The following is a 20,301-nucleotide window of genomic DNA, read 5'->3' on the forward strand; positions in this document are numbered from 1 at the left end:
GTTGTTCTGATTGTCTCAGATTCAGTCACTGGGAGCCCCCTCGGAATGGCTTTTTCCTTAGGCCATTTGATGCGGCCCTACCAGCCTTTAAGCACTCTATTCTTTCTGTCATGGTTAGATGCTCCAGGCTTATCTTGTGCCTTCTCTGTCCCAGCCCTGAGCCAGTCATTTCTCCAAGGAGCCCTCTTCTTTTTCTTGAACAGTAGTGTTCAGAAACCCAGACCTGATCACTGCCATACGGCGTTGCTTCTAGGCCCTCTCAGTCATCAGAGCGAAGGGAGTGGGGGTGTGAGCGTATGCACACAAGCGCCTGCCACCTACACACACATCAGTGTCTATCTAATTTCTGTGTACAAGCCATGAGTTCCCATGGATATCCCAACCCCACTCCTGTGCCACAGTGCGCGTTCTCCCTTCCCCTGTCCACATTTGTAACCCTTAGACAGTAAGCACCTGGACCCCATCATCCATGGTGCTGTTACTGACTTGCTGAGTCCTAGAACACAGGGAGAGGTTTCAGAAGTGCCTGCCCTTAACCTTGATGGAAGACTCCGGGCATGAATTTTTGTCTTTAGCCTCAGAGTGTGGTAATAATACTGAATTTACAAATGACTTAAATTAGTTCTTTTCGCCTTAGTACACATTCGTTATTCATTTAAAACGCATCTGATTGGGTTTTCCATTTGTATTCCATTTTGTTTTCTCTCCTACCCAGTCTCTCTTTTTAAAACTCTATTCCCACCCACTCCCTGTAGGTAACTAATCAGTTTCTTATTTGCTTTTATTTTTTAAACAAAAGGTAGTGTATTATAGATTTAATATTGACCTTTGGGGTTTTTCCCACTTAATATATTCTGGGAATCACTGCACATCAGTTTGTAGAGATTCTCCTCATTCTTTCTACAGCTACACAGCACTCCATAGTGATCATAGAAATCATGTGATTTCTTCAGTCACTCTTCTGTGTTCGAGTGTTTAGGTTGTTTCCAGTGTTTTGGGTTTTTTTGGTTTTGTTTTTGTTTTGAGGCGAAGTCTCACTCTGTCACCCAGGCTGGTTCAGTGGCACAATCTCAGCTCACTGCAGTCTCTGCCCCCAGCCAGGTTCAAGCAGTTCTGTCATCTCAGCCTCCCGAGTAGCTGAAATTACAGGCACACGCCACCATACCCGGCTAAGTTTTGTATTTTTAGTAGAGATGAGGTTTCACCATGTTGGCCAGACTGGTCTTGAACTCCTGACCTCAAGTGATCTGCCTGCCGTGGCCTCCCAAAGTGCTGGGATTACAGGTGTGAGCCACCGTGCCTGGCCTCAGTGCTTTGTTTTCATCATTATACCCAGTACTACAGTGAGTACTTGTGTGTGTAGGTATTTCCATATGGTTTGGAGGTGATTTTGTGGAGCACCTTCATAGAAGGGAGAGGGCTGGGTCAAAAGGTAAGCGTGTACTGAATGTGGTGGCTCATGCCTGTAATCCCAATACTTTGGAAATCTGAGGCAGGAGGATTACCTAAGGCCAGGAATTTAAGACCAGCCTGGGCAATATAGCAAGACCTTATCTCTACTTTAAAAAAAAAAAACAACCTAACTGGGCACAGTGGTGCTTGCCTGTAGTCCCAACTACTCGGGAGGCTGAGTCAGGAGAATCGCTCAAGCCCAGAAGTTTGAGGCTGCAGTGAGTCTTGATTGCACCACTGCACTGCAGTCTGGGCGACAGAGTAAGACCCTGTCTCTTAAAAAAAAATTTAAGACTGGACACAGTGGCTCACACTCATAATCCAAGCACTTGAGAGGCTGAGGCAGGCAGATCACTTGAGGTCAGAAGTTCGAGTCCAACATGTTAGAAATCATGTGATTTCTACCATTGCATTCCAGTCTGGGCAACAGAGCAAATCCCTATCTCAAAAATAATAATAATTAATTTTAAAAAGTTTTTATAAAGGAAAGTGCTTTCATAGTTTTGCTAGCTGCATCCAGGTTCTCCTCCAACCCTCCAGTCAGCCCACCCACCAGCAGCATCTGAGCACCTATTTGACCACAGCCTTGTTCACAGAGTGATGTCAGGCTTTTTAACTTTCACCAGTCCATTAGCTGCAGTAAGTCCTCAATGTAGTTTTCATTTGCATTTTTCCCTAATTACAGTGAGGCCAATATATTATTCAGGGCTATTTCTTTTTGTGTGTGTTAATTTTCTGTTCATACCGATTTCTCATTTCATACTAGGTTTTTGGTCTCTTCCCTTCTGTGTTTTAAGAATTTTTTGTATGGTAGGGACGTTTGCCTTTTAACCATGCAGTATGCTACAGACATTCTCTCTCAGTTCATAAGTTGTCTTTTGACTTTGTGTATGCTCTTCAGTCAGGTGGAAGTGTTGTTTGTTTTATGTGGTCAGCTTACTGATTTTTTATTGCCTCTGGATTTTGAGTAATTGTTAGAAAGCTTTACCCTAACACTGTGGTTAAAGAGGAACACACCCATGTTGCCTTCTAGTATATATGTGGTTTCTTTGTTTTTCATTTACATCCCTAATATGTTTAGAATTTTTTCTTCTGTGTGATGTGAAAAACGGATCCAATTTTATCTTTTTCCAAATGGTTAATAAGTTGTCCCAGCACATTATTACTATTATTATTATTTTGTGATAGGGTCTTGCTCTGTCTCCCAGGCTAGAGTGGTGGTGGTGCAGTCATAGCTCACTGCAGCTTCAAACTTCTGGGCTCAAGCAATTCTCCCACCTCAGCCTCCTGAGTAGTTGGGACTGCAGGCACGTGCCACTATGCTGGCTAATTTTTTTTTTTTAGTAGAAACGGTCTTACTACATTGCCTTAGCTGACTCTTTAACTCCTGAGCCGAAGCAGTACTCCTGCCTCTGCCTCCCAAAGTGCTAGGATTACAGGTGTGAGCCACCACACCCGGCCTTAGCACCAGTTATTAGAAAGTTCATCCTGGGGCCGGGCACGGTCGCTCACCCCTGTAATCCCAGCACTTTGGGAGGCCAAAGCAGATGGATCACGAGGTCAGGAGTTCAAGACCAGCCTGCCCAAGATGATGAAACCCTGTCTTTACTAAAAATACAAAAATTAGCCAGATGTAGTGGCAGTCGCCTGTAATCCCAGCTACTCTGTAGACTGAGGCAGGGAATTCCTTGAACCTGGGAGGCAGAGGTTGCAGTGAGCCAAGATCATGCCACTGCACTGCAGCCTGGGTGACAGAGCAAGGCTCCATCTCCAAAAAGCAAACAAAAAAATTTCATTCTGGACCAGATGTGAAGGTGTCGGCTCATGGCTGTGATCCCAGCACTTTGAGGGGCCAAAGCAGGAGGATCACTTGAGCCCAGGAGTTTGAGATGAGCCTGAACAACATAGTGAGACCCCATCACTACAGAAATTTTTAAAAAAATAGCAGGGCACGGTGGTGCACACCAGTAGTCTTAGCCACTTGGAAGACTGAGGCAGGTGGATCACTAGAGCCCAAGAATTTGAGATTGCAGTGAGCTTTAATTGTGATATTGCACTCTAGGCTGGGCTAGAATGAGACCCTGTTTCTACAAAAGAAAAAAAAATCATCTTGTTGCAGTGATTCAAGATGCCACCTTTGTCCTACAATAAATTTCAATATGCACTTGGGTCTGTTTCTGGAATTTCTCTTCATCTTTTAATATCTTACAGGGCTATTCTCTCCTCATAGCTTTTCCACTTCAGTATTTCCCACGCTATTTCATGTTTATATTTCCATATGAACTTTAGCATCAATGTGCTTGGCTCCATTTAAAAAAAGCTTGTTGGGGCCCGGCACGGTGACTCACGCCTGTAATACCACCACTTTGGGAGACTGGGGAGGGTGGATCACCTGAGGTCAGGAGATCAGACTGGCCAACATGGTGAAACGCAATCTCTACTAAAGGTACAAAAATTAGCCAGGCCAAGTGGCAGGCGCCTGTGGTGCCAGCTACTCTGGAGGCTGAGGCGGGAGAATCTATTGAAGCCGGGAGCCAGAGGTTGCAGTGAGCCAAGGTTGCTCCACTGCACTCCAGCCTGGACGACAGAGTGAGATTCCATTTCCCCCAGTCAAAAAAAAAGCTTGTTGGTATCTTTATTGGGATTGCATTACATGTATACGTTAATTTAGGGAGAATTGGTGTCTCTATGATATTGATCATCCCTTCCAAGAACAAGGGATGTTTTTCCATTTGTTCAAGTTTACCTTTGGGTCTTTCAGGAATGTTTTAAATTTTCTCTTATATATTCTTCACATTTCTTACTGAGTATATTTCTCAGCATTTAATCATCTTTGTTTTTAATTTAAATGGGGTTTTCTCACCATCATATTTTCTACTTCTGAGCTGTCCAATACAGTAGCCACTAGTTACATGTCACTATTTAGCACTTGAAATGCAGCCAGTCCAAATTGAGAGGTGTTATAAGTGTGAAAATACACACTGGATTTTGAAAACCTAGTATGAATAAAAGTGCAAAATATCTCAGTATAATTGTTAATATTGGTTACATGTTTAAATCATACTATTTTGGATATAGTAAATAAATCTACTACTACAAAAATCTTAAATTATGTGTGTGGCTCAGACTCAGATTGTATTTTTTTTTTTTTTTTTTTTGAGGCAGAGTCTCCATCACCCAGGCCGGAGTGCAGTGGTGCGATCTCAGCTCACTGCAACCTCCACCTCACTGCAGCTTCCACCTCCTGGATTCAACTCCACCTCCTAGATTCAAGCAGTTCTCATGCCTCACTCTCTTGAGTAGCTGGAATTACAGGCCATGCGCCAGCACACTTAACTAATTTTTGTATTTTTAGTAGAGACTGGGTTTCACCATGTTGGCCAGGCTGGTCACGAACTCCTGACTTAAAGTGATCCTCCCACCTTAGCCTCCCCAAGTGTTGGGATTACAGGCATGAGCCTCTGTGCCCAGCCTCAGATTGTATTTCTGTTGGATAGAACTGTCCTAACTGGTTATTTATTTGTATATGAAAGCTATTGATTTATGTTTGTTAACTTTATTTATTTATTTATTTTGAGATGGAGTTTTCCTCTTTTTGCCCAGGCTGGAGTATAGTGGCATAATTTTGGCTTACTGCAGCCTCCGCCTCCCAGGTTCAAGCGATTCTCCTATCTCAGCCTCCCAAGTAGCTGGAATTACAGGCATGCGCCACCACTCCCAGCTAATTGTTTGTATTTAGTAGAGACAGAGTTTCACCATGTTGGCCAAGCCGGTCTTGAACTCCTGACCTCGGGTGATCCACCTGTCTCAGCCTCCCAAAGGATTGTAGACATGAGCCACTGCGCCCGGCTCTCTATTATTTATTTAATTTTTTTTTTTGAGATGGAGTTTCACTCTTGTTGCCTACGCTCTCCAGCGTAGGCATGATCTTGGCTCACTGCAACCTCTGCCTACTGGGTTCAAGTAATTCTCCTGCCTCAGCCTCCTGAGTAGCTGGGACTACAGGTGCACACCACCATTCCCGGCTAGTTTTTGTATTTTTGATAGAGATGGAGTTTCACTATGTTGGCTAAGCTGGTCTTGAACTCCTGACCTCAAGTGATTTGGCCTCCTAAAATGCTGGAATTACAGGTGTGAGCCACCATGTCCAGCCTGTATGTTAACTTTATATCTTTTACTTTACTGAATTATTTTACTGTTTTGAGTCTTGCTGTTGATTCTCTAGGGTTTTCCAGGCATTCTGTTATATTTATATGTGTGCAAATAGAGAAAACTTTGTACTTCTACTTTTTCAATTCTTACGCCTCTAATTGTTTTATTTTATTTAACTGTGTCCTTTCTGATCTTAACAGAAATATCTCTGGTATTTCCACATTAAGTAAGATGTTGGCTTTAGGGCTAAGGTTTATATATTATAATTACTTAAAATTAGCCACATTAAAAAAATTTAGGCCAGGCAAGGTGGCTCATGCCTGTAATCCTAGCACTTTGTGAGGCCGAGGCAGGCGGATTGCTTGAGCTCAGGAGTTCGAGACCAGCCTGGGCAGCACGGTGAAACCCCGTCTTTACTAAAAAATAAAAAAAATTAACCGGGTGAGGTGGTGGGCACCTGTAGTCCCAGCTACTAGGGAGGCTGAGGCAGGAGAGTCACTTGAACTCGGGAGGCGGAGGTTCCAGTGAGCCAAGATCGGGCCACTGCACTCCAACCTGGGTGACAGAGCAAGGTGACAGAGCAAGACACCATCTCCAAAAAAAAACAATTAATGTTAAAAAAAATCCAGCGATTCCTCATCTCTTGAGTGTTTTTCATTAGGAATGGATGTTGAACTTTGTCAGAGGTTTCCTGGCATCTGTGGAGATGATCATGATGTTTCTTGTTAGACGTATTAATATGGTATATTACGTTGTTTGATTTTTAAGTATTGAACGGAACTTGAATTCCTGGAATAAACCTCACTTGATTGTGGTATATTGTACTCTTTGGTTTTGGAATAGAAATCCCTGTGCAAGCCCCTGGACCTGGTGTGGTTTCTGTGGTAGGTGGTTGCTAGCAGTCTTCTCTCCTCTCTGGAAATTGGTCTCTCTCTAGTGAGGTTAATTTTGGTGAACCATCTTTCCGTAGTAAATTATTATTTTCAACTAGATTTTCAAATTTATCTGCATAGATGCCTGCAAGGTAGGCTCATCATATTTTTAAATTTCTTTGCAATGATTATTTTTGCCTGTCATTTCTTATTTTGTGTATTTTGCTTAAGTTAGTAGTTTGTGTATTTTGTTAGTTTTTAAAAATCATCTTGATTTATTATTTAGGTTTACTGTTTTTCTTTACCTCCTTTCTTTCTTTTTATTTTTTATTTAAGACAGGGTCTTACTCACATTGCCCAGGCTGGAGTGCAGTGGCACAGTCACAGCTCACTGTAGCTTCAGCCTCCCCCGGGCTCAGGTGATTCCTCCCACCTCACCTTCTCAAGTAGCTGGGACCACAGGTATGCACCACCACACTCAGCTAATTTTTTCATATTTTTTGTAGAAACTGCATTTCACCAGATTGTCCAGGCCGGTCTCAAACTCCTGGACTCAAGCCATTTGCCTGCCTAGGCCTCCCAAAGTGCTAGGATTACAGGCGTGAACCACCGTCCCCAGCCTACCTTGTTAATTTCTGCTTTTATCTTTATTTTCTTTCTGTGGGCTTTCTTTTGTTTTACTTTGTTGGATTTTTTTTCTAACTTTTTAATTTAGAAATTTAGTTCATTTTGTTTTTTTCCATTTTTATTGATAAAAGTGTTTAGCACGTGGAATTTTCCTCTGATAGATAATTTTTCCTTTTTTTTTTTTTTTTATTTTGGAGACAGAGTCTCGATCTGTCACCCAGGCTGGAGTGCAGTGGCACGATCTCGGCTCACTGCTACCTCCACCTTCCAGGTTCAAGCAATTCTCCTGTCTCAGTCTCCCAAGTAGCTGGGACTACAGGTGCCCACTACTACACCTGGCTAATTTTTGTATTTTTAATAGAGATGGTGTTTCACCATATTGGTCAGGCTGGTCTTGAACTCCACCCAGTCCCCAGTGGCACCAGTGATTGTCCAGTGATTGTGGCATCCACCCAGCTGTGTGCCCTCAGGGATACAGTTGGGATCCAAGATAGCCAAGGCTGTCATAGAGCAGGTCCTTAGAGACCAAGTTGCATTTCTGCAAATGAATAGATATGAAAGCACTTTGCCTGGTGCTGTGTGAGCAGTCAAAAATATTAGCTGCTGTTACGCAAGTAAAACGTGCCTTACACTACTGTGGAAATTCTCCAGTGATAGAAAGAAATGGGGTGTTTTATAGATTCTGAGAAATTGTCCCATGTTGAGGTTCTGTGGGGAAATGGAGACTCGCCTTTAACAAAAAACTGTCACTGGTCCCCATCCTCTTTGTTCACGTTGATGGGGCTGGATGCTGTGTGCGCTACTTCCCCGACCCCTGCCCCAGCTCAGATGTGTGCTGATGGAGGCTCTTTGATACTCAAGGCTCACATAAGGCCCCAGGAAGTTATTCAAGATTGAATTAGATGAGTGAACAGAGCAGAAGAGCGGGGTGGAAATTCTCAAACTCGCCTGAAAGTCTAGGAAATTGAGTAATCCTGAATCAATGATTTCCCTGCTATCCTGCCTAGTTTCAAAGATAGTGTGTAACTGCAGCATGAAATGTAGCATTGCTTTTTGTTTGGAACAACTCAAAAATATTTGACCAGGCACAGTGGCTCACGTTTGTTGTAATCCCAGCACTTTGGGAGGCCAAGGTGGGTGGATTGTTTGAACCCAGGAGTTCAAGACCAGCCTGAGCAACATGGTGAAACCTCGTCTCTACCAAAAATACAAAAATTACTCAGGCATGGTGGTATACACCTGGGATCCCAGCTACTTGGGAGGCTGAAGCAGGAGGATTGCATGAGCCTGGAAGATGGAGGTTTTAGTGAGCCGAGATCATGCCTGGGTGATAGAGAGAGACTTCATTTCAAACAAAACAAAAAGAAAAGTTTTTGATGAAATCTCTGGATGTCATATGGGTGAGATGAATGCCTGGGAGAATCGCCTTCCTATAGGGTTGTCTGGGTCCTCTTCCTGTCAAGGGCACAGTTGAGGGACAACACTTTCCTTCCCCTGGGCCTGCCCTCTGGGCAGCTTCTGCTGGCATCCATGCTCTGCCTGCCTCCAGCAGAGACTTAGGGCAGTCCCTGGGCTTACATGCAGTTCAGATTTCTGGGAATCTTCTTGCTAAAGGGCTCTCTGATGGGTTGCCTGTCATGTGATGACCAGTCACATGGGGAGTCCAGGTTCTAGCAAACATGTCTTCTAATGGGACCTGAAGCCACGGTTGCTTTGCTTAGCAGACACATAAGTTCCGTGGTTTCCAGGTCAGACCTGGGTGTTCATAAGCACACCAGAGAGATCTGTCCTCCTTTGGCCTTCTGTAAAATCTCGTTTCAGAGAAAATGTTTACAGTTTTTGAGGTTGTTTAAATTGAGTGAAGCCAAATGATTTCTTCTGTTCTGATAAGATAGCCTGCTGCTGTAATTTGACTTGCTTCTTCTCTTTTATTTTACAGATGATGTCTTTCTACCTAAAGATATTGACCTAGACAGTGTGGATATGGATGAGACAGAGAGGGAAGTGGAATATTTCAAAAGGTAAACGAGGAGGCTGAAACCGTGGTGGTTGTGCACTTGCCATATGTGTTTGGTTTTTTGTCTTTACATGGCACTTGCAGTTGTCTTGGAGGAAGTTAGCTCTAGCAAGCCAGACAGGCTGGCTGGTGAAGAGCCTTGTAGCAGGACAGCCAGCCACACACTCTCCCACAGTCCCAGTACTCACACAACCACTTCTCTCCCTCACGTGCTCAAAAAATTGTTGATGACAGTGGCTTCCCCCCGCCCTTCCCTGCCAAGTGGCTGTTTCACTTCTGAGGCGGTGGCTCTCAAGGTGTCCTGGGCCAGCAGTGTCTCCTGGGGATACAGGCAGGCCCCTCCCTAGACCTGCTGGATCAGATTCTGGGAAACAGCATCTGTGTTCTTGAAAGCCTTCAAGGTGACCCTCACATATGCTGATGGTTGAACACACTGGAGTGGCATGCTTTTAAGGAGAAAAGTAACATTTCAGATACATGCTGTTTCTTGATGGGCAAACTTTTAACAGTACTATGTTCTATAATGTTTTATCTACTGTGTGAATTATTAATAGCAACAAAATTTTATCTATTTTATTTTTTCTTTTGAGAGAGAATCTCACTGTATTGCCCAGGCTGGAGTGCAGTGGCACGATCTCAGCTCACTGAAACCTCTGCCTCCCAGGTTCAAGCAATTGTCCTGCCTCAGCCTCTGGAGTACCTGGGATTACAGGCGAATGCCACCACGCCTGGCTAATTTTTGTATTTTAGTAGAGATGGGGTTTCACTATGTTGCCCAGACTGGTCTCAAACTCCTGACGTCAGGTGATCTACCCACCTCAGCCTCCCAAAGTGCTGTGATTACAGGTGTGAGCCACTGCACCAGGCCTGTTTATTTTACTTTTTTATTTTTTAAGATGGAGTCTGTCGCACAGGCTGGAGTGCAATGGTATGATCTTGACTCACTGCAACCTCCACCTCCTGGGTTCAAGTTACTCTCTTGCCTCAGCCTGCCACGTAACTAGGATTATAGGTGCCCTCCACCACGCCTGGCTAATTTTTGTATTTTTAGTGGAAATGGGGTTTTACCATGTTGGCCAGGCAGGGCTTAAACTCTTGACCTTAAGTGATCCACCCACCTCAGCCTCCCAAAGTGCTGTAATAACAAGTGTGAGCCACGGTGGTGCCTGGCCAATAAAATTTTATTTTATTTTAAAGTTTCTTATTTTTGTCTTTGGAAACAAACACTTTAACCTCTTTGTTTCAAATAATACAGAATAGCAATGTGCAATACAAAAATTCATTAATTTATATCTAAATCATTAGAATTCTATATGTTTCTGGAAATTATATCTACTTTTAATATCATTTATATATGTACATATTAGGTGGAGAACAGTTTTTGCTAAAGGTAAGCATTCATTTATATTGTAAAAATTCAACAAAACTAAACTGGAGGCCAGGCATGGTGGCTCATGCCTATAACCTCAGCACTTTGGGAGGCCAAGGCGGGTGGATCACTTGAGGTCAGGAATTTGAGACCAGCCTGGCCAACATGGTGAAACCCCGTCTCTACTAAAAACACAGAAGTTATCAGGCATGGTGGTGTATACCTATAGTCCCAGCTACTCAGGAGGCTGGGGCAGAGGACTCACTTGAACCCAAGAGGCAGACGTTGCAGTGAGCCAAGATAGCACCACTGCACTCCAGCCTGGGCCACAGGAGAAACTCCGTCTCAAAAAAGAAAAAAGTGAGCCAGGCATGCACCTGTAGTCCAAGCTGCTCAGAAGGCTGAGGCCAGAGGATCACTTGAACCCAGGAGTTTGAGGTTGCAGTGAGCTATCATTAAACCACTGCAATCTAGCCTGGACGAAAGACCAAGACCCTGTCTGGAAACAAACAAACAAACAAACATTTTTTTCCCCAAAGAATAGATACATATCGATTGTGTTCTTTAGCCATATATATTTTAATTAGAGATTTGCTATAAATCAATTTTTAAATCACAAAATATTTGGAAATCTAAAAGTATTGAAGTTTAAGTAACTCATGAGTCAGGAAACCACAGTCAAAAAAAAAATTTTTTTTTTTTTTGAGATGGAGTCTCACTCTATTGCCTAGACTAGAGTGCAGTGGTGCAATCTCAGCTCACTGCAGCCTCCAACTTCTGGGTTCAAGTGATTCTCCTACTTCAGCCTTTCGAGCTGGGATTACAGGTGCCTGCCACCATGACTGACTAATTTTGTGTTTTTAGTAGAGACAAGGTTTCACCATGTTGGCCAGGCTGGTCTTGAACTCCTGACCTCAGGTGATCCACCTGCCTCTGCCTCCCAAAGTGCTGGGATTACAGGTGTGAGCGACCGCACCCAGCCAGTCAAAAAATTTAAATGCACAGAACTAAACGATAATTGAAACACTGCATATGAAAACCTGTGGGATGCCGGAAAAATGTTAACTTTTTAGAGCTGTTTATATAAATCTGTAATTGTCAAAATTAGTTTTTAAAAATCTGAAACATAATGAGTTAAAAACTTCACTTTAGAAATTAGGAAAAGAACAACAGAATAAACCCAATGAATGTATAAAGGAGATAAGAGAGATAATGAAACAGAAAACAAAGGTTTAGTATAGAAGATCAACCAGGCTAAAATCTGATTGATTGAAAACACCAGATCTTTAGGAGACTGGTTAAGAAACGTAGGGGAAAAAAAGACACAAAAAACGGCATAATTAGATGGAAGAAGAATTAGGATGTTGATAATTATCAAAGTCGGGGGATGCTTGTGTTCATTATACTATACTATCCATTTTTGTGTGTGTTTGAAAATGTCTGTAATTAAACAAAATAGTCTTGGCTGGGTGCTGTGGCTCGTGCCTGTAATCCCAGCACTTTGGGAAGCCAAGACAGGCAGGCCACTTGAGCTCAGTTCAAGCCCAGTGTGGTCAACATGGTGAAACTGTGTCTCTACAAAAAATAAAAAGAAAGGCTAGATGCAGTGGCTCACACCTGTAATCCCAGCACTTTGGGAGGCTGAGGCGGACAGATTACGAGGTCAAGAGATTGGGATCATCCTGGCCAACATGGTGAAACCCTGTCTCTACTAAAAATACAAAAATTAGCTGGGCATGGTGGCATGCACCTATAGTCCCAGCTACTCATGAGGTTGAGGCAGGAGAATTGCTTGAACCTAGGAGGCAGTGGTTGCAGTGAGCCAAGATTGGCCTGGTGACAGAGTGAGACTCTGTCTCAAAATAAATAAATAAGTGTGTGTGTGTGTGTGTGTGTGTGTTTGTGTGTGTGTGTGTGTGTGTGTGTGTGTTAGCCAGATGTGGTGGCATGCGCCTGTAGTCCCAGCTACTCAGGCGGCTGAGGTGGGAGGATGGCTTGAGCCCAGGAGGTGGAGGTTCCAGTGAGCTGATATTGTGCAGCTGCACACCAGCCAGGGCGACAAGAGCCCTGTCTCCAAAAAAAAAAAAGATTTGGTTTTTGGTTTTTGTTTTTTTTAGTTTTCTAAATATCTAAGTGAAAAGGAGGAAATAACTACAGATACTGCAGAGATTAAAATAAGAGACCACTGGGAGCAACTTCATTACAATTGATACTAAACCTGAGATGAAATGCAAAATCAACTCCAGGTAAAAGTAGAAAGCCTGAACGGTCCAGTAACCACTAAAGAAGTGAAAAGAATAGCTATAAGTCTTCCCAGTAAGAAAACTACATTTTAACAGTTTTACCGAGAATTCTACCAGACTTTCAAGCTTTCGACAAATGGATTATCCAGTCTTGAACAAATGCTGCCAGTGAATAGAAGTGAGTGGGACAGCACACCCACAAGTGAATACTGCCTACTTTGTTTTGTGAGACAAGTAAAATTTTGATACCAAAATCTGCCCAAAACAATACCAGAAAAAAGGAAAAATCACAGGTTTGTCATGTACAAGTCCTAAAGGAAATATTTTCATACCTACATCAGTGTAATAAAAAAAAAAAGAAATTACCAAATTCAGCAGTGTATTTTAAAAAGCAGTATACCATGACCAAATTGGTTTATGCCAGGAATCCAAATAGTCTTTCATATTAGAAAATCCACATTGGCCCGGTGCAGTGTCTCATGCCTGTAACCCAGTGCTTTGGGAGGCCAAGGCAGGTGGATCACCTGAGGTTGGGAGTTCGAGAGCAGCCCGACCAACATGGAGAAACCCCATCTCTACTAAAAGTACAAAATTAGCCGGGCATGGTAGCGCATGCCTGTAATCACAGCTACTCAGGAGGCTGAGTCAGGAGAATTGCTTGAACCTGGGAGGCAGAGGTTGCGGTGAGCTGCGATCTCACCATTGCACTCCAGCCTGGGCAATAGGAGCAAGACTTTGTCTCAAAGAAAGAAAGAAAAAATCCACTTATTTATTTATTTGAGACAGGATCCATACAATGACACAATCACTGTTCACTGTAGCCTTGACCTCCCCAAGCTCAAGCAGTCCTCCCACCTCAGCCCTCCAAGTAGCTGGGACTACAGGCGCATGCCACCATGCCTGGGTAATTTTTTTTTTTTTTTTTTTTTTTTGTAGAAATGGGGTTTCACCCTGTTGCCCAAGCTGGTCTCAAACTCTTGGCCTCAAGTGATCTGGCCACCACGACCTCCCCAAGTGCCAGGATTGCAGGTGTGAGCCTTCGTGCCCAGCTAGAAAATCCACTAATATTAGTTGCTGCCTTAATAAAGAAGAGCCATATGATCATGGCTCAGTAGATTATGGATCAGTAGATTCCCAAAAAAAAAAGATTTTATATTCAACCTTAAATTGTAATTCCTAGGCTAAAGGAATAGAAAAGAGGAAATAAAACTCAATTTTGCAGGTGATGTAATTGTCTACATTGGAAATAGAAAAGAACTTAACAGCAAGGGGCTAACTGTGTAGGATCAGTACAGAAGTTATTTGCTTTTGTTTTTTTTTGTTTTTAAACAGAGCACGGTGGCTCACGCCTGTAATTTCAACATTTTGTGAGGCTGAGGCGGAAGGATCTCTTGAGCCCAGGAGTTTGAGACCAGCCTGAACAACATAGTGAGACATTGTCTCTACAAAAAAATAAAATAATTAGCCAGGTGTGGTGATGTGCACCTGTGATCCCAGCTACTCGGGAGGCTGAGGTGGACGGATCCCTTGAGGCCAGGAGATCAAGGCTGCAGTGAGCCAAGATGGTACCACTGCACTCCAGCTTGGGCAACAGAGCACGACCCTGTCTAAAAAAAAAAGTTACTTTTCTCTAAACCACAAATAATTAGAAATGTAGCTCAGATAAAAAGAGCATATTTATAATAGCACCAGAGTCTCTGCAGCATCCATGGATAAATCTGACAAAAGCTGCGTAAGACTTGTGTACAAAAGACTGTGAAACTTCACTGGGAAAAACACTAAAGAAGATGTAAATCGCACTTTGGGAGGCCGAGACAGGTGGATCACCTGAGGTCAGAAGTGAGACCAGCTTGACCAACATGGAGAAACCCGTCTCTACTAAAAATACAAAATTAGCCAGGCGTGGTGGCACATGCCTGTAATCTGAGCTACTCGGGAGCTGAGGCAGGAGAATCGCTTGAACCCAGGAGGCGGAGGTTGCAGTGAGCCGAGATCGCGCCATCGCACTCCAGCCTTGGCAACAACCATCTCAAAAAAAAAAAAAGATCTAAATCACAGAGATTCATTATCCAAAGATAGGAAGGATTAATATCATAAAGCTGTGGAGGACTGGGTATAGTGGCTTATGCCTGTAATCCCAGTGATTTAGGAGGCTAAGGTGAGAGGATTGCTTGAAGCCAGGAGTTTGAGACCTGGACAACATAGACTCCAACTCTGCAAAAAAAATTAAAAATTAGCCAGGCATGGTGGTATATCCCTGTAGTCCCAGCTACTCAGGAAATTGAGGCAGGAGGATCCCTTGAGCCCAGGAGTTTGAGGCTGCAGTGAGCTATGGTTATGCCACCGCATTCCAGCCTAAGCAACAGAGAGACCCTTTCTCAAAAAAAAAGCAAACCATTAGGATCCCACAGCAAGCTTTTGACCAATGAACTACAAAGAGGTCTTCGGCCTGACCAAGGAGCCCCACGGCAAGACCAGGAGAGGTGCTGCTGCTTCACGGGTTTGCAGCCAGCGAGCCTTCCCTCTCCTGCTGGAGGAAGGCATGGAGTGGTGGGAGTTCTCCTCCGCTACTGCTGGGAGCATAACTGGTTACAGTACTTTGGAAAAGAGTTTGGCAGAATCTAGCAGAATTGAAGTTGTGCCTCCCATGCAGCCCAACAAACCGCCGCACACTGTGTGCATAACTAGAGGGATTCCTGCCTGTCCCCGGGGCAGGCAAGCAGAGGCCAGCAGCAGCATCTGTCTGTGTTTTCAGAATGCACTGAAGACGGACAGACTATGGCCTCATGGAGAACTGTCACAGGCACAATGTTGAGTGAAATAAGATGTAAGACCACATACGTACAGTACAGTTCCCTCGATACGAGGCCACCATAAGCACAACTATACTACCATTTAGGATGCCACAGAGAAGTCAAGAAATTATCCAGAGCTATGGCAAACTAATTACTCCAAAAACACTAGGACAGTGGCTACCTCTTCGAAGAGGACAGCACGGCGCCATGGTTAGCAGTGTCAGGTTTCGTGTCCTGGGGCTGCTGTTACTCAGGATTCTGCATGCTGGTTATGTGTATGTCTTGTGTATCAGATACCATGTGCATGTCTCATGTAGTCTGCAGTTGACAAAACAGGCCTGTTGCAGAGGCCACTGTGTCTGGCATGCAGCGGGTGTGGGAATGGTCAAGGCTAGGTCAAACTCAGCCTGGGAGCCTTAGAGAGCAGCATGAGTTCTATGCCCGTGCTGCAAGAACCTGTTGAAGCCATGGGATGGTTTTGATTGCACTTCTTCCTTGAATCACTTTGAGCAGGAATATGGTTGATGTTCTTGAGCATTCTAGCTGCTGTGTAGAGAAGGGGTTTGGTGGACAGGGTCACACCTACACTAATGGAAACAGGATTAGTGATCGGGAGAGTTAGGAGGGGACAGCAGAGGAAGAAGCTAACATCACAAACTCAGGGTTTGACCGGCTATGGCCGGGGAAAGAGAATTTGGACCCTGAGAAATGGCACAATCAGCCCCTCCAGACTGGGGAAGTGACGAGCTCAGTCTCATGCCGACTTTCTCCACCTGGACAGAGTCTGCCAGGCAAGAATGCTGTTGGACATTAACCAATGTTTGCGGTTGAATGAATGAGCCACAGTTTAAGCAAACGTAATTATACCAAATGGTTGGGTGACAATAATACCCCATTTTCAGGTTTCATTCAAATTTCTGCTACCCAAATTGGAGCTGAAATGGTGAAGATTTCAGAAATTATTCAAAGTAAAGGCTTTTGAAAGAAAATATTCTTCTTTTCATTTAATACAGAAATTTGGCATTGCGGCCTAGGGAGGGAGGAGACATCTCAGTGAGGAATGTTAAGAGTGCCTAGGCCAGGCTCGGTGGCTCACACTTGTAATCCCAGCACTTTGCAAGGCCAAGGTATGTGGATGACTTGAGGTCAGGAGTTTGAGACCAGCCTAGCCAACATGGCGAAACCCCGCCTCTACTAAAAATACAGAAATCAATCCGGTATGGTGGTGTGCACCTGTAGTTCTAGCTCCTCAGGAGGCTGAGGCAGGAGAGTCACTTGAATCTGAGGGGCGGACATTGCAGTGAGCCAAGATCATGCCACTGCACTCCAGCCTGGGCAACAGAGCGAGACTCCATCTCAAAAAAAAAAAAAAAAAGATTGCCCAAAAGCCAAATTGGGATGGCGTCACAGAGTGACAAAACACGACTTCAGTCAAGTCATAGATTTGTATAACCGCTGTCACCTGCTGAATCATCTCTAGTCTTCGGCGTTTTGTAGTTTTAGTTTTCTCAGAAGTAAAACAGTAAGAGATCGGTCACACTAACGCTTTGAATTGTAGAATATAATCCACATGAGGACTATAAAATAAGAGTCTGCCAGAACAAGAAAAGAACTATTCCATTAGGGAACCAACGAAAAACATCATTAAGAAATTAAATCTTGTAGTCAGGAAGGAACTCAGGACTCAGTCCAAATTAGTAGTAAGACCTCAAAAACAATGGTCTAATAATAACAGGTGTACTATAAAAACAATTTTTCACAGTCATGGTGGCTCACACCATCCCAGCACTTTGGGAGGCTGAGGCGGAAGGATTCCTTGAGCCCAGGAATTTGAGACCAGCCTGGGCAACATAGCGAGACCTCACCTCTACTAAAAATACAAAAATTAGCCTGATGTGGTGGCAAGTACCTGTAGTCCCACCTACTCAGACTGAGGTGGGAGGATTGCTTGAGCTCAGAGAGCAAAGTTGCAGTGAGCCAAAATCGCACCACTCAGACTCTGTCTCAAAAAAAAAGATAAATAGTAGTAGAACTAATTTACCAAAGGTAAATAACTAATTTATTTGTAAAGTAAGTTTACCTGATTGCATAAAGTAACTGCAGGAACACTGGTTGGCCATGTAGGCTCCCTTTGTTTTTTGCCAGTATTGTGTTTTGTTGAGACTGTAGTGCTCGGCCTTGACTGTCTTCTTCAAAGTGGGCACAGCCATTCCTTCTGCTGCTGCTTCTTGGTGTTCAGGTTTCCCTGCTGCTTATTGAGCTGGCAGCACGTGGCATGTTTTCTTGTGCAAGCCGTGTGATCCAGGGGCTAGTACTTCTTGCTCTTTCAGAATTTCCTGAGGTCGTCCTTCTGCGTCCGGTAAATGGTGGTAGCACAGGCAGTGGATTTGTGGACCACTTGGATCTTGGAGAGTTGGGTTGCTGCACCGGCTGTCACTTTGGCCTCCTGCAGCTGGGGCAGCTCCACCTTCAGGTTGCCCACCTGTTTCAGCAGCTCCTCCTCCCCCTTGCTGCCAGGGGCCTCTCTCAGCCCAAGCACGACAAGCGAAAAAGGTGGGAGGTGGGCTGTAGTGGCACTAGGACATTCTGCACAGCATCCCACAGACCTGCCTGGCCAGTGAGATCCTGGGGCTCAGCCTGCACCCCACAGCACTCCCATATGGGTTCCTTTTATATTAGCTTTGCTGAAACTTTTTCATAAGGAATCTCAGATTAGACTTTTAAAAGCCTCTCGAGTTATGAAGCCAAGCCAGGGATTCATTCTTGTGACAGAACCTGCAATACCTGTATGAATTGGGTGAATTCTTCTCTTCTCAAGGTTCTCAAATATCTTGAGGTTCCTGGGCCTGTCAGAAATTGACATTTTTTTTTTTTTTTTGAGATGGAGTTTCGCTCTCGTTACCCAGGCTGGAGTGCAATGGCGCGATCTCGGCTCACCGCAACCTCCGCCTCCTGGGTTCAGGCAATTCTCCTGCCTCAGCCTCCTGAGTAGCTGGAATTATAGGCACGCGCCACCATGCCCAGCTAATTTTTTGTATTTTCAGTAGAGACGGGGTTTCACCATGTTGACCAGGATGGTCTCGATCTCTTGACCTCGTGATCCACCCGCCTCGGCCTCCCAAAGTGCTGGGATTACAGGCGTGAGCCACCGCGCCCGGCCAGAAATTGACATTTTTTTACTTATCACAAGGTCAGGAACTTTATAAGGGAACCATGTAGACAAAGTACCGGGCCGGTCTTTTGCCTAGTCTGTTGGCTTTACAAAGTCAATTTTAATCCCTCAAAGCAGTCTGGTCATACCTGAAAACATCCCATTTCTGTCAAAGCCTTGGTAAAATAACCACCATCCCAGTTGTTTCCTGTTACAAAGAAAAATAGATTCTTACTGAACTTACACAAATAATTACATTGCTATAGGAATATTTACATAAAGTTTCTAAATTCTGAAGGAACTGACTAGAGAGAAAGGTGTGTGTGTGTGTGTGTGTGTGTGTGTGTGTGTGTGTGTGTGTGTGTTTGTTTCAGATGGGGTCTTGATCTCTCACCCAGACTGGAGGGCAGTGGCACAGTCACAGCTCACTGCAGCATCAAGTTCCCAGGCTCAAGCAATCCCCCTAAGTAGCCGTGTCTACAGGCTTGTGCCACAATGCCTGGCTAATTTTTCTTTTCTTTTTTAGAGATGGGAGTCTCACTGTGTTGTCCAGACTGCCACCTTTATGGGTTCTTTTTAATTTTTTTAATTAAATTTTAAAAACAGAGGCTGGGCACAGTGGCTTACGCCTATAATCCCATCACTTTGGGAGGCCAAGGTGAGCAGATCACCTGAGGTCAGGAGTTCAAGACCAACCTGGCTTACATGACGAAACCCCGTCTCTACTTAAAATACAAAAGTTAGCCACTTGTCATGGCAGGTGTCTGTAATCCCAGCTACTTGGGAGGCTGAGGCAGGAGAATCGCTTGAACCCAGGAGGCAGAGGTTGCAGTGAGCTGAGATTGTACTACTGCATTCCAGCCTGGGCAACAGAGCAAGACTCTTGTCTCAAAATAAATAAATAAATAGAGAAAGACTTTTCACCATGTTTCCCAGGCTGGTCTGGAACTCCGGAGCTTAGAGGATTCTTAACCTTCCAAAGTGCTGGGATTGCAGGAATGAGCCACTACACCTAGCCCCGTGTTTCAGTTTTGCTTATACCCAATTGCTGTAACTTATAAATAGCTCAAGAGAAGAAGATTTTCTTGACTTTGGGAAACAAAACATAAACAGAATCAGCAATGTTTCAAACAAAAAGAAGTCATGGAAATCATTTCAATCCCCTGCCAGTTCAGTCTTATTAATTGTTCAGCTTAAAATTAGGTTAGGACCTTTCAGGATCCCATCAGTTTTTTGGGTGGAGTTCTGGAAGTTTCTACCTAGTCCAATGGTATGCTCTCCATAGTTAGCAGAAACCTGTTCAGCAGTATTCGTCATTGTCCAGTCCATGAATTTTCTTGAACACATGACACAACAAAGATCTGTAAAATCCTAAGAAAACATTAGGATGGTGCAATTTAATGTACATACCAAGAGAGATTTTTAGGAATCTTTTTTTTTTTTTTTTTTTTTTGAGACAGAGTTTTGCTGTTGTTGCCCAGGCTGGAGTGCAATGGTGCAATCTCAGCTCACTGCAACCTCCGCCTCCTGGGTTCAGGCGATTCTCCTGCTTTAGCCTCCCAAGTATCTGGGATTACAAGTGTGCACCACCACACCTGGCTAATTTTTTTTTGTATTTTTATT

At 44.0% G+C, this 20,301-nt stretch overlaps 1 protein-coding gene across 4 annotated transcripts in view; it reads left to right on the forward strand.

Annotated features, from left to right (window-relative positions):
• FAM193A (family with sequence similarity 193 member A) overlaps positions 1 to 20,301 on the forward strand; it is a 194,366-nt gene that overhangs the window by 165,156 nt on the left and 8,909 nt on the right. For 3 of the 4 annotated variants that reach the window (XM_064365352.1, XM_012466903.3, XM_012466902.2), the window contains one exon: positions 9,043 to 9,124. In XM_064365352.1, the coding sequence (XP_064221422.1) occupies positions 9,043 to 9,124 (82 nt within the window). Of the gene's footprint in view, positions 1 to 9,042; positions 9,125 to 14,064; positions 18,393 to 20,301 lie in introns of those variants that run through there. The other variant, XM_064365358.1, reaches the window with a different exon arrangement.

This window comes from Aotus nancymaae, unplaced genomic scaffold (genome assembly GCF_030222135.1).
Source record: "Aotus nancymaae isolate 86718 unplaced genomic scaffold, 86718_ANA_hifiasm-v0.15.2.pri h1tg000006l, whole genome shotgun sequence".
Lineage (NCBI taxonomy): Eukaryota > Metazoa > Chordata > Mammalia > Primates > Aotidae > Aotus > Aotus nancymaae.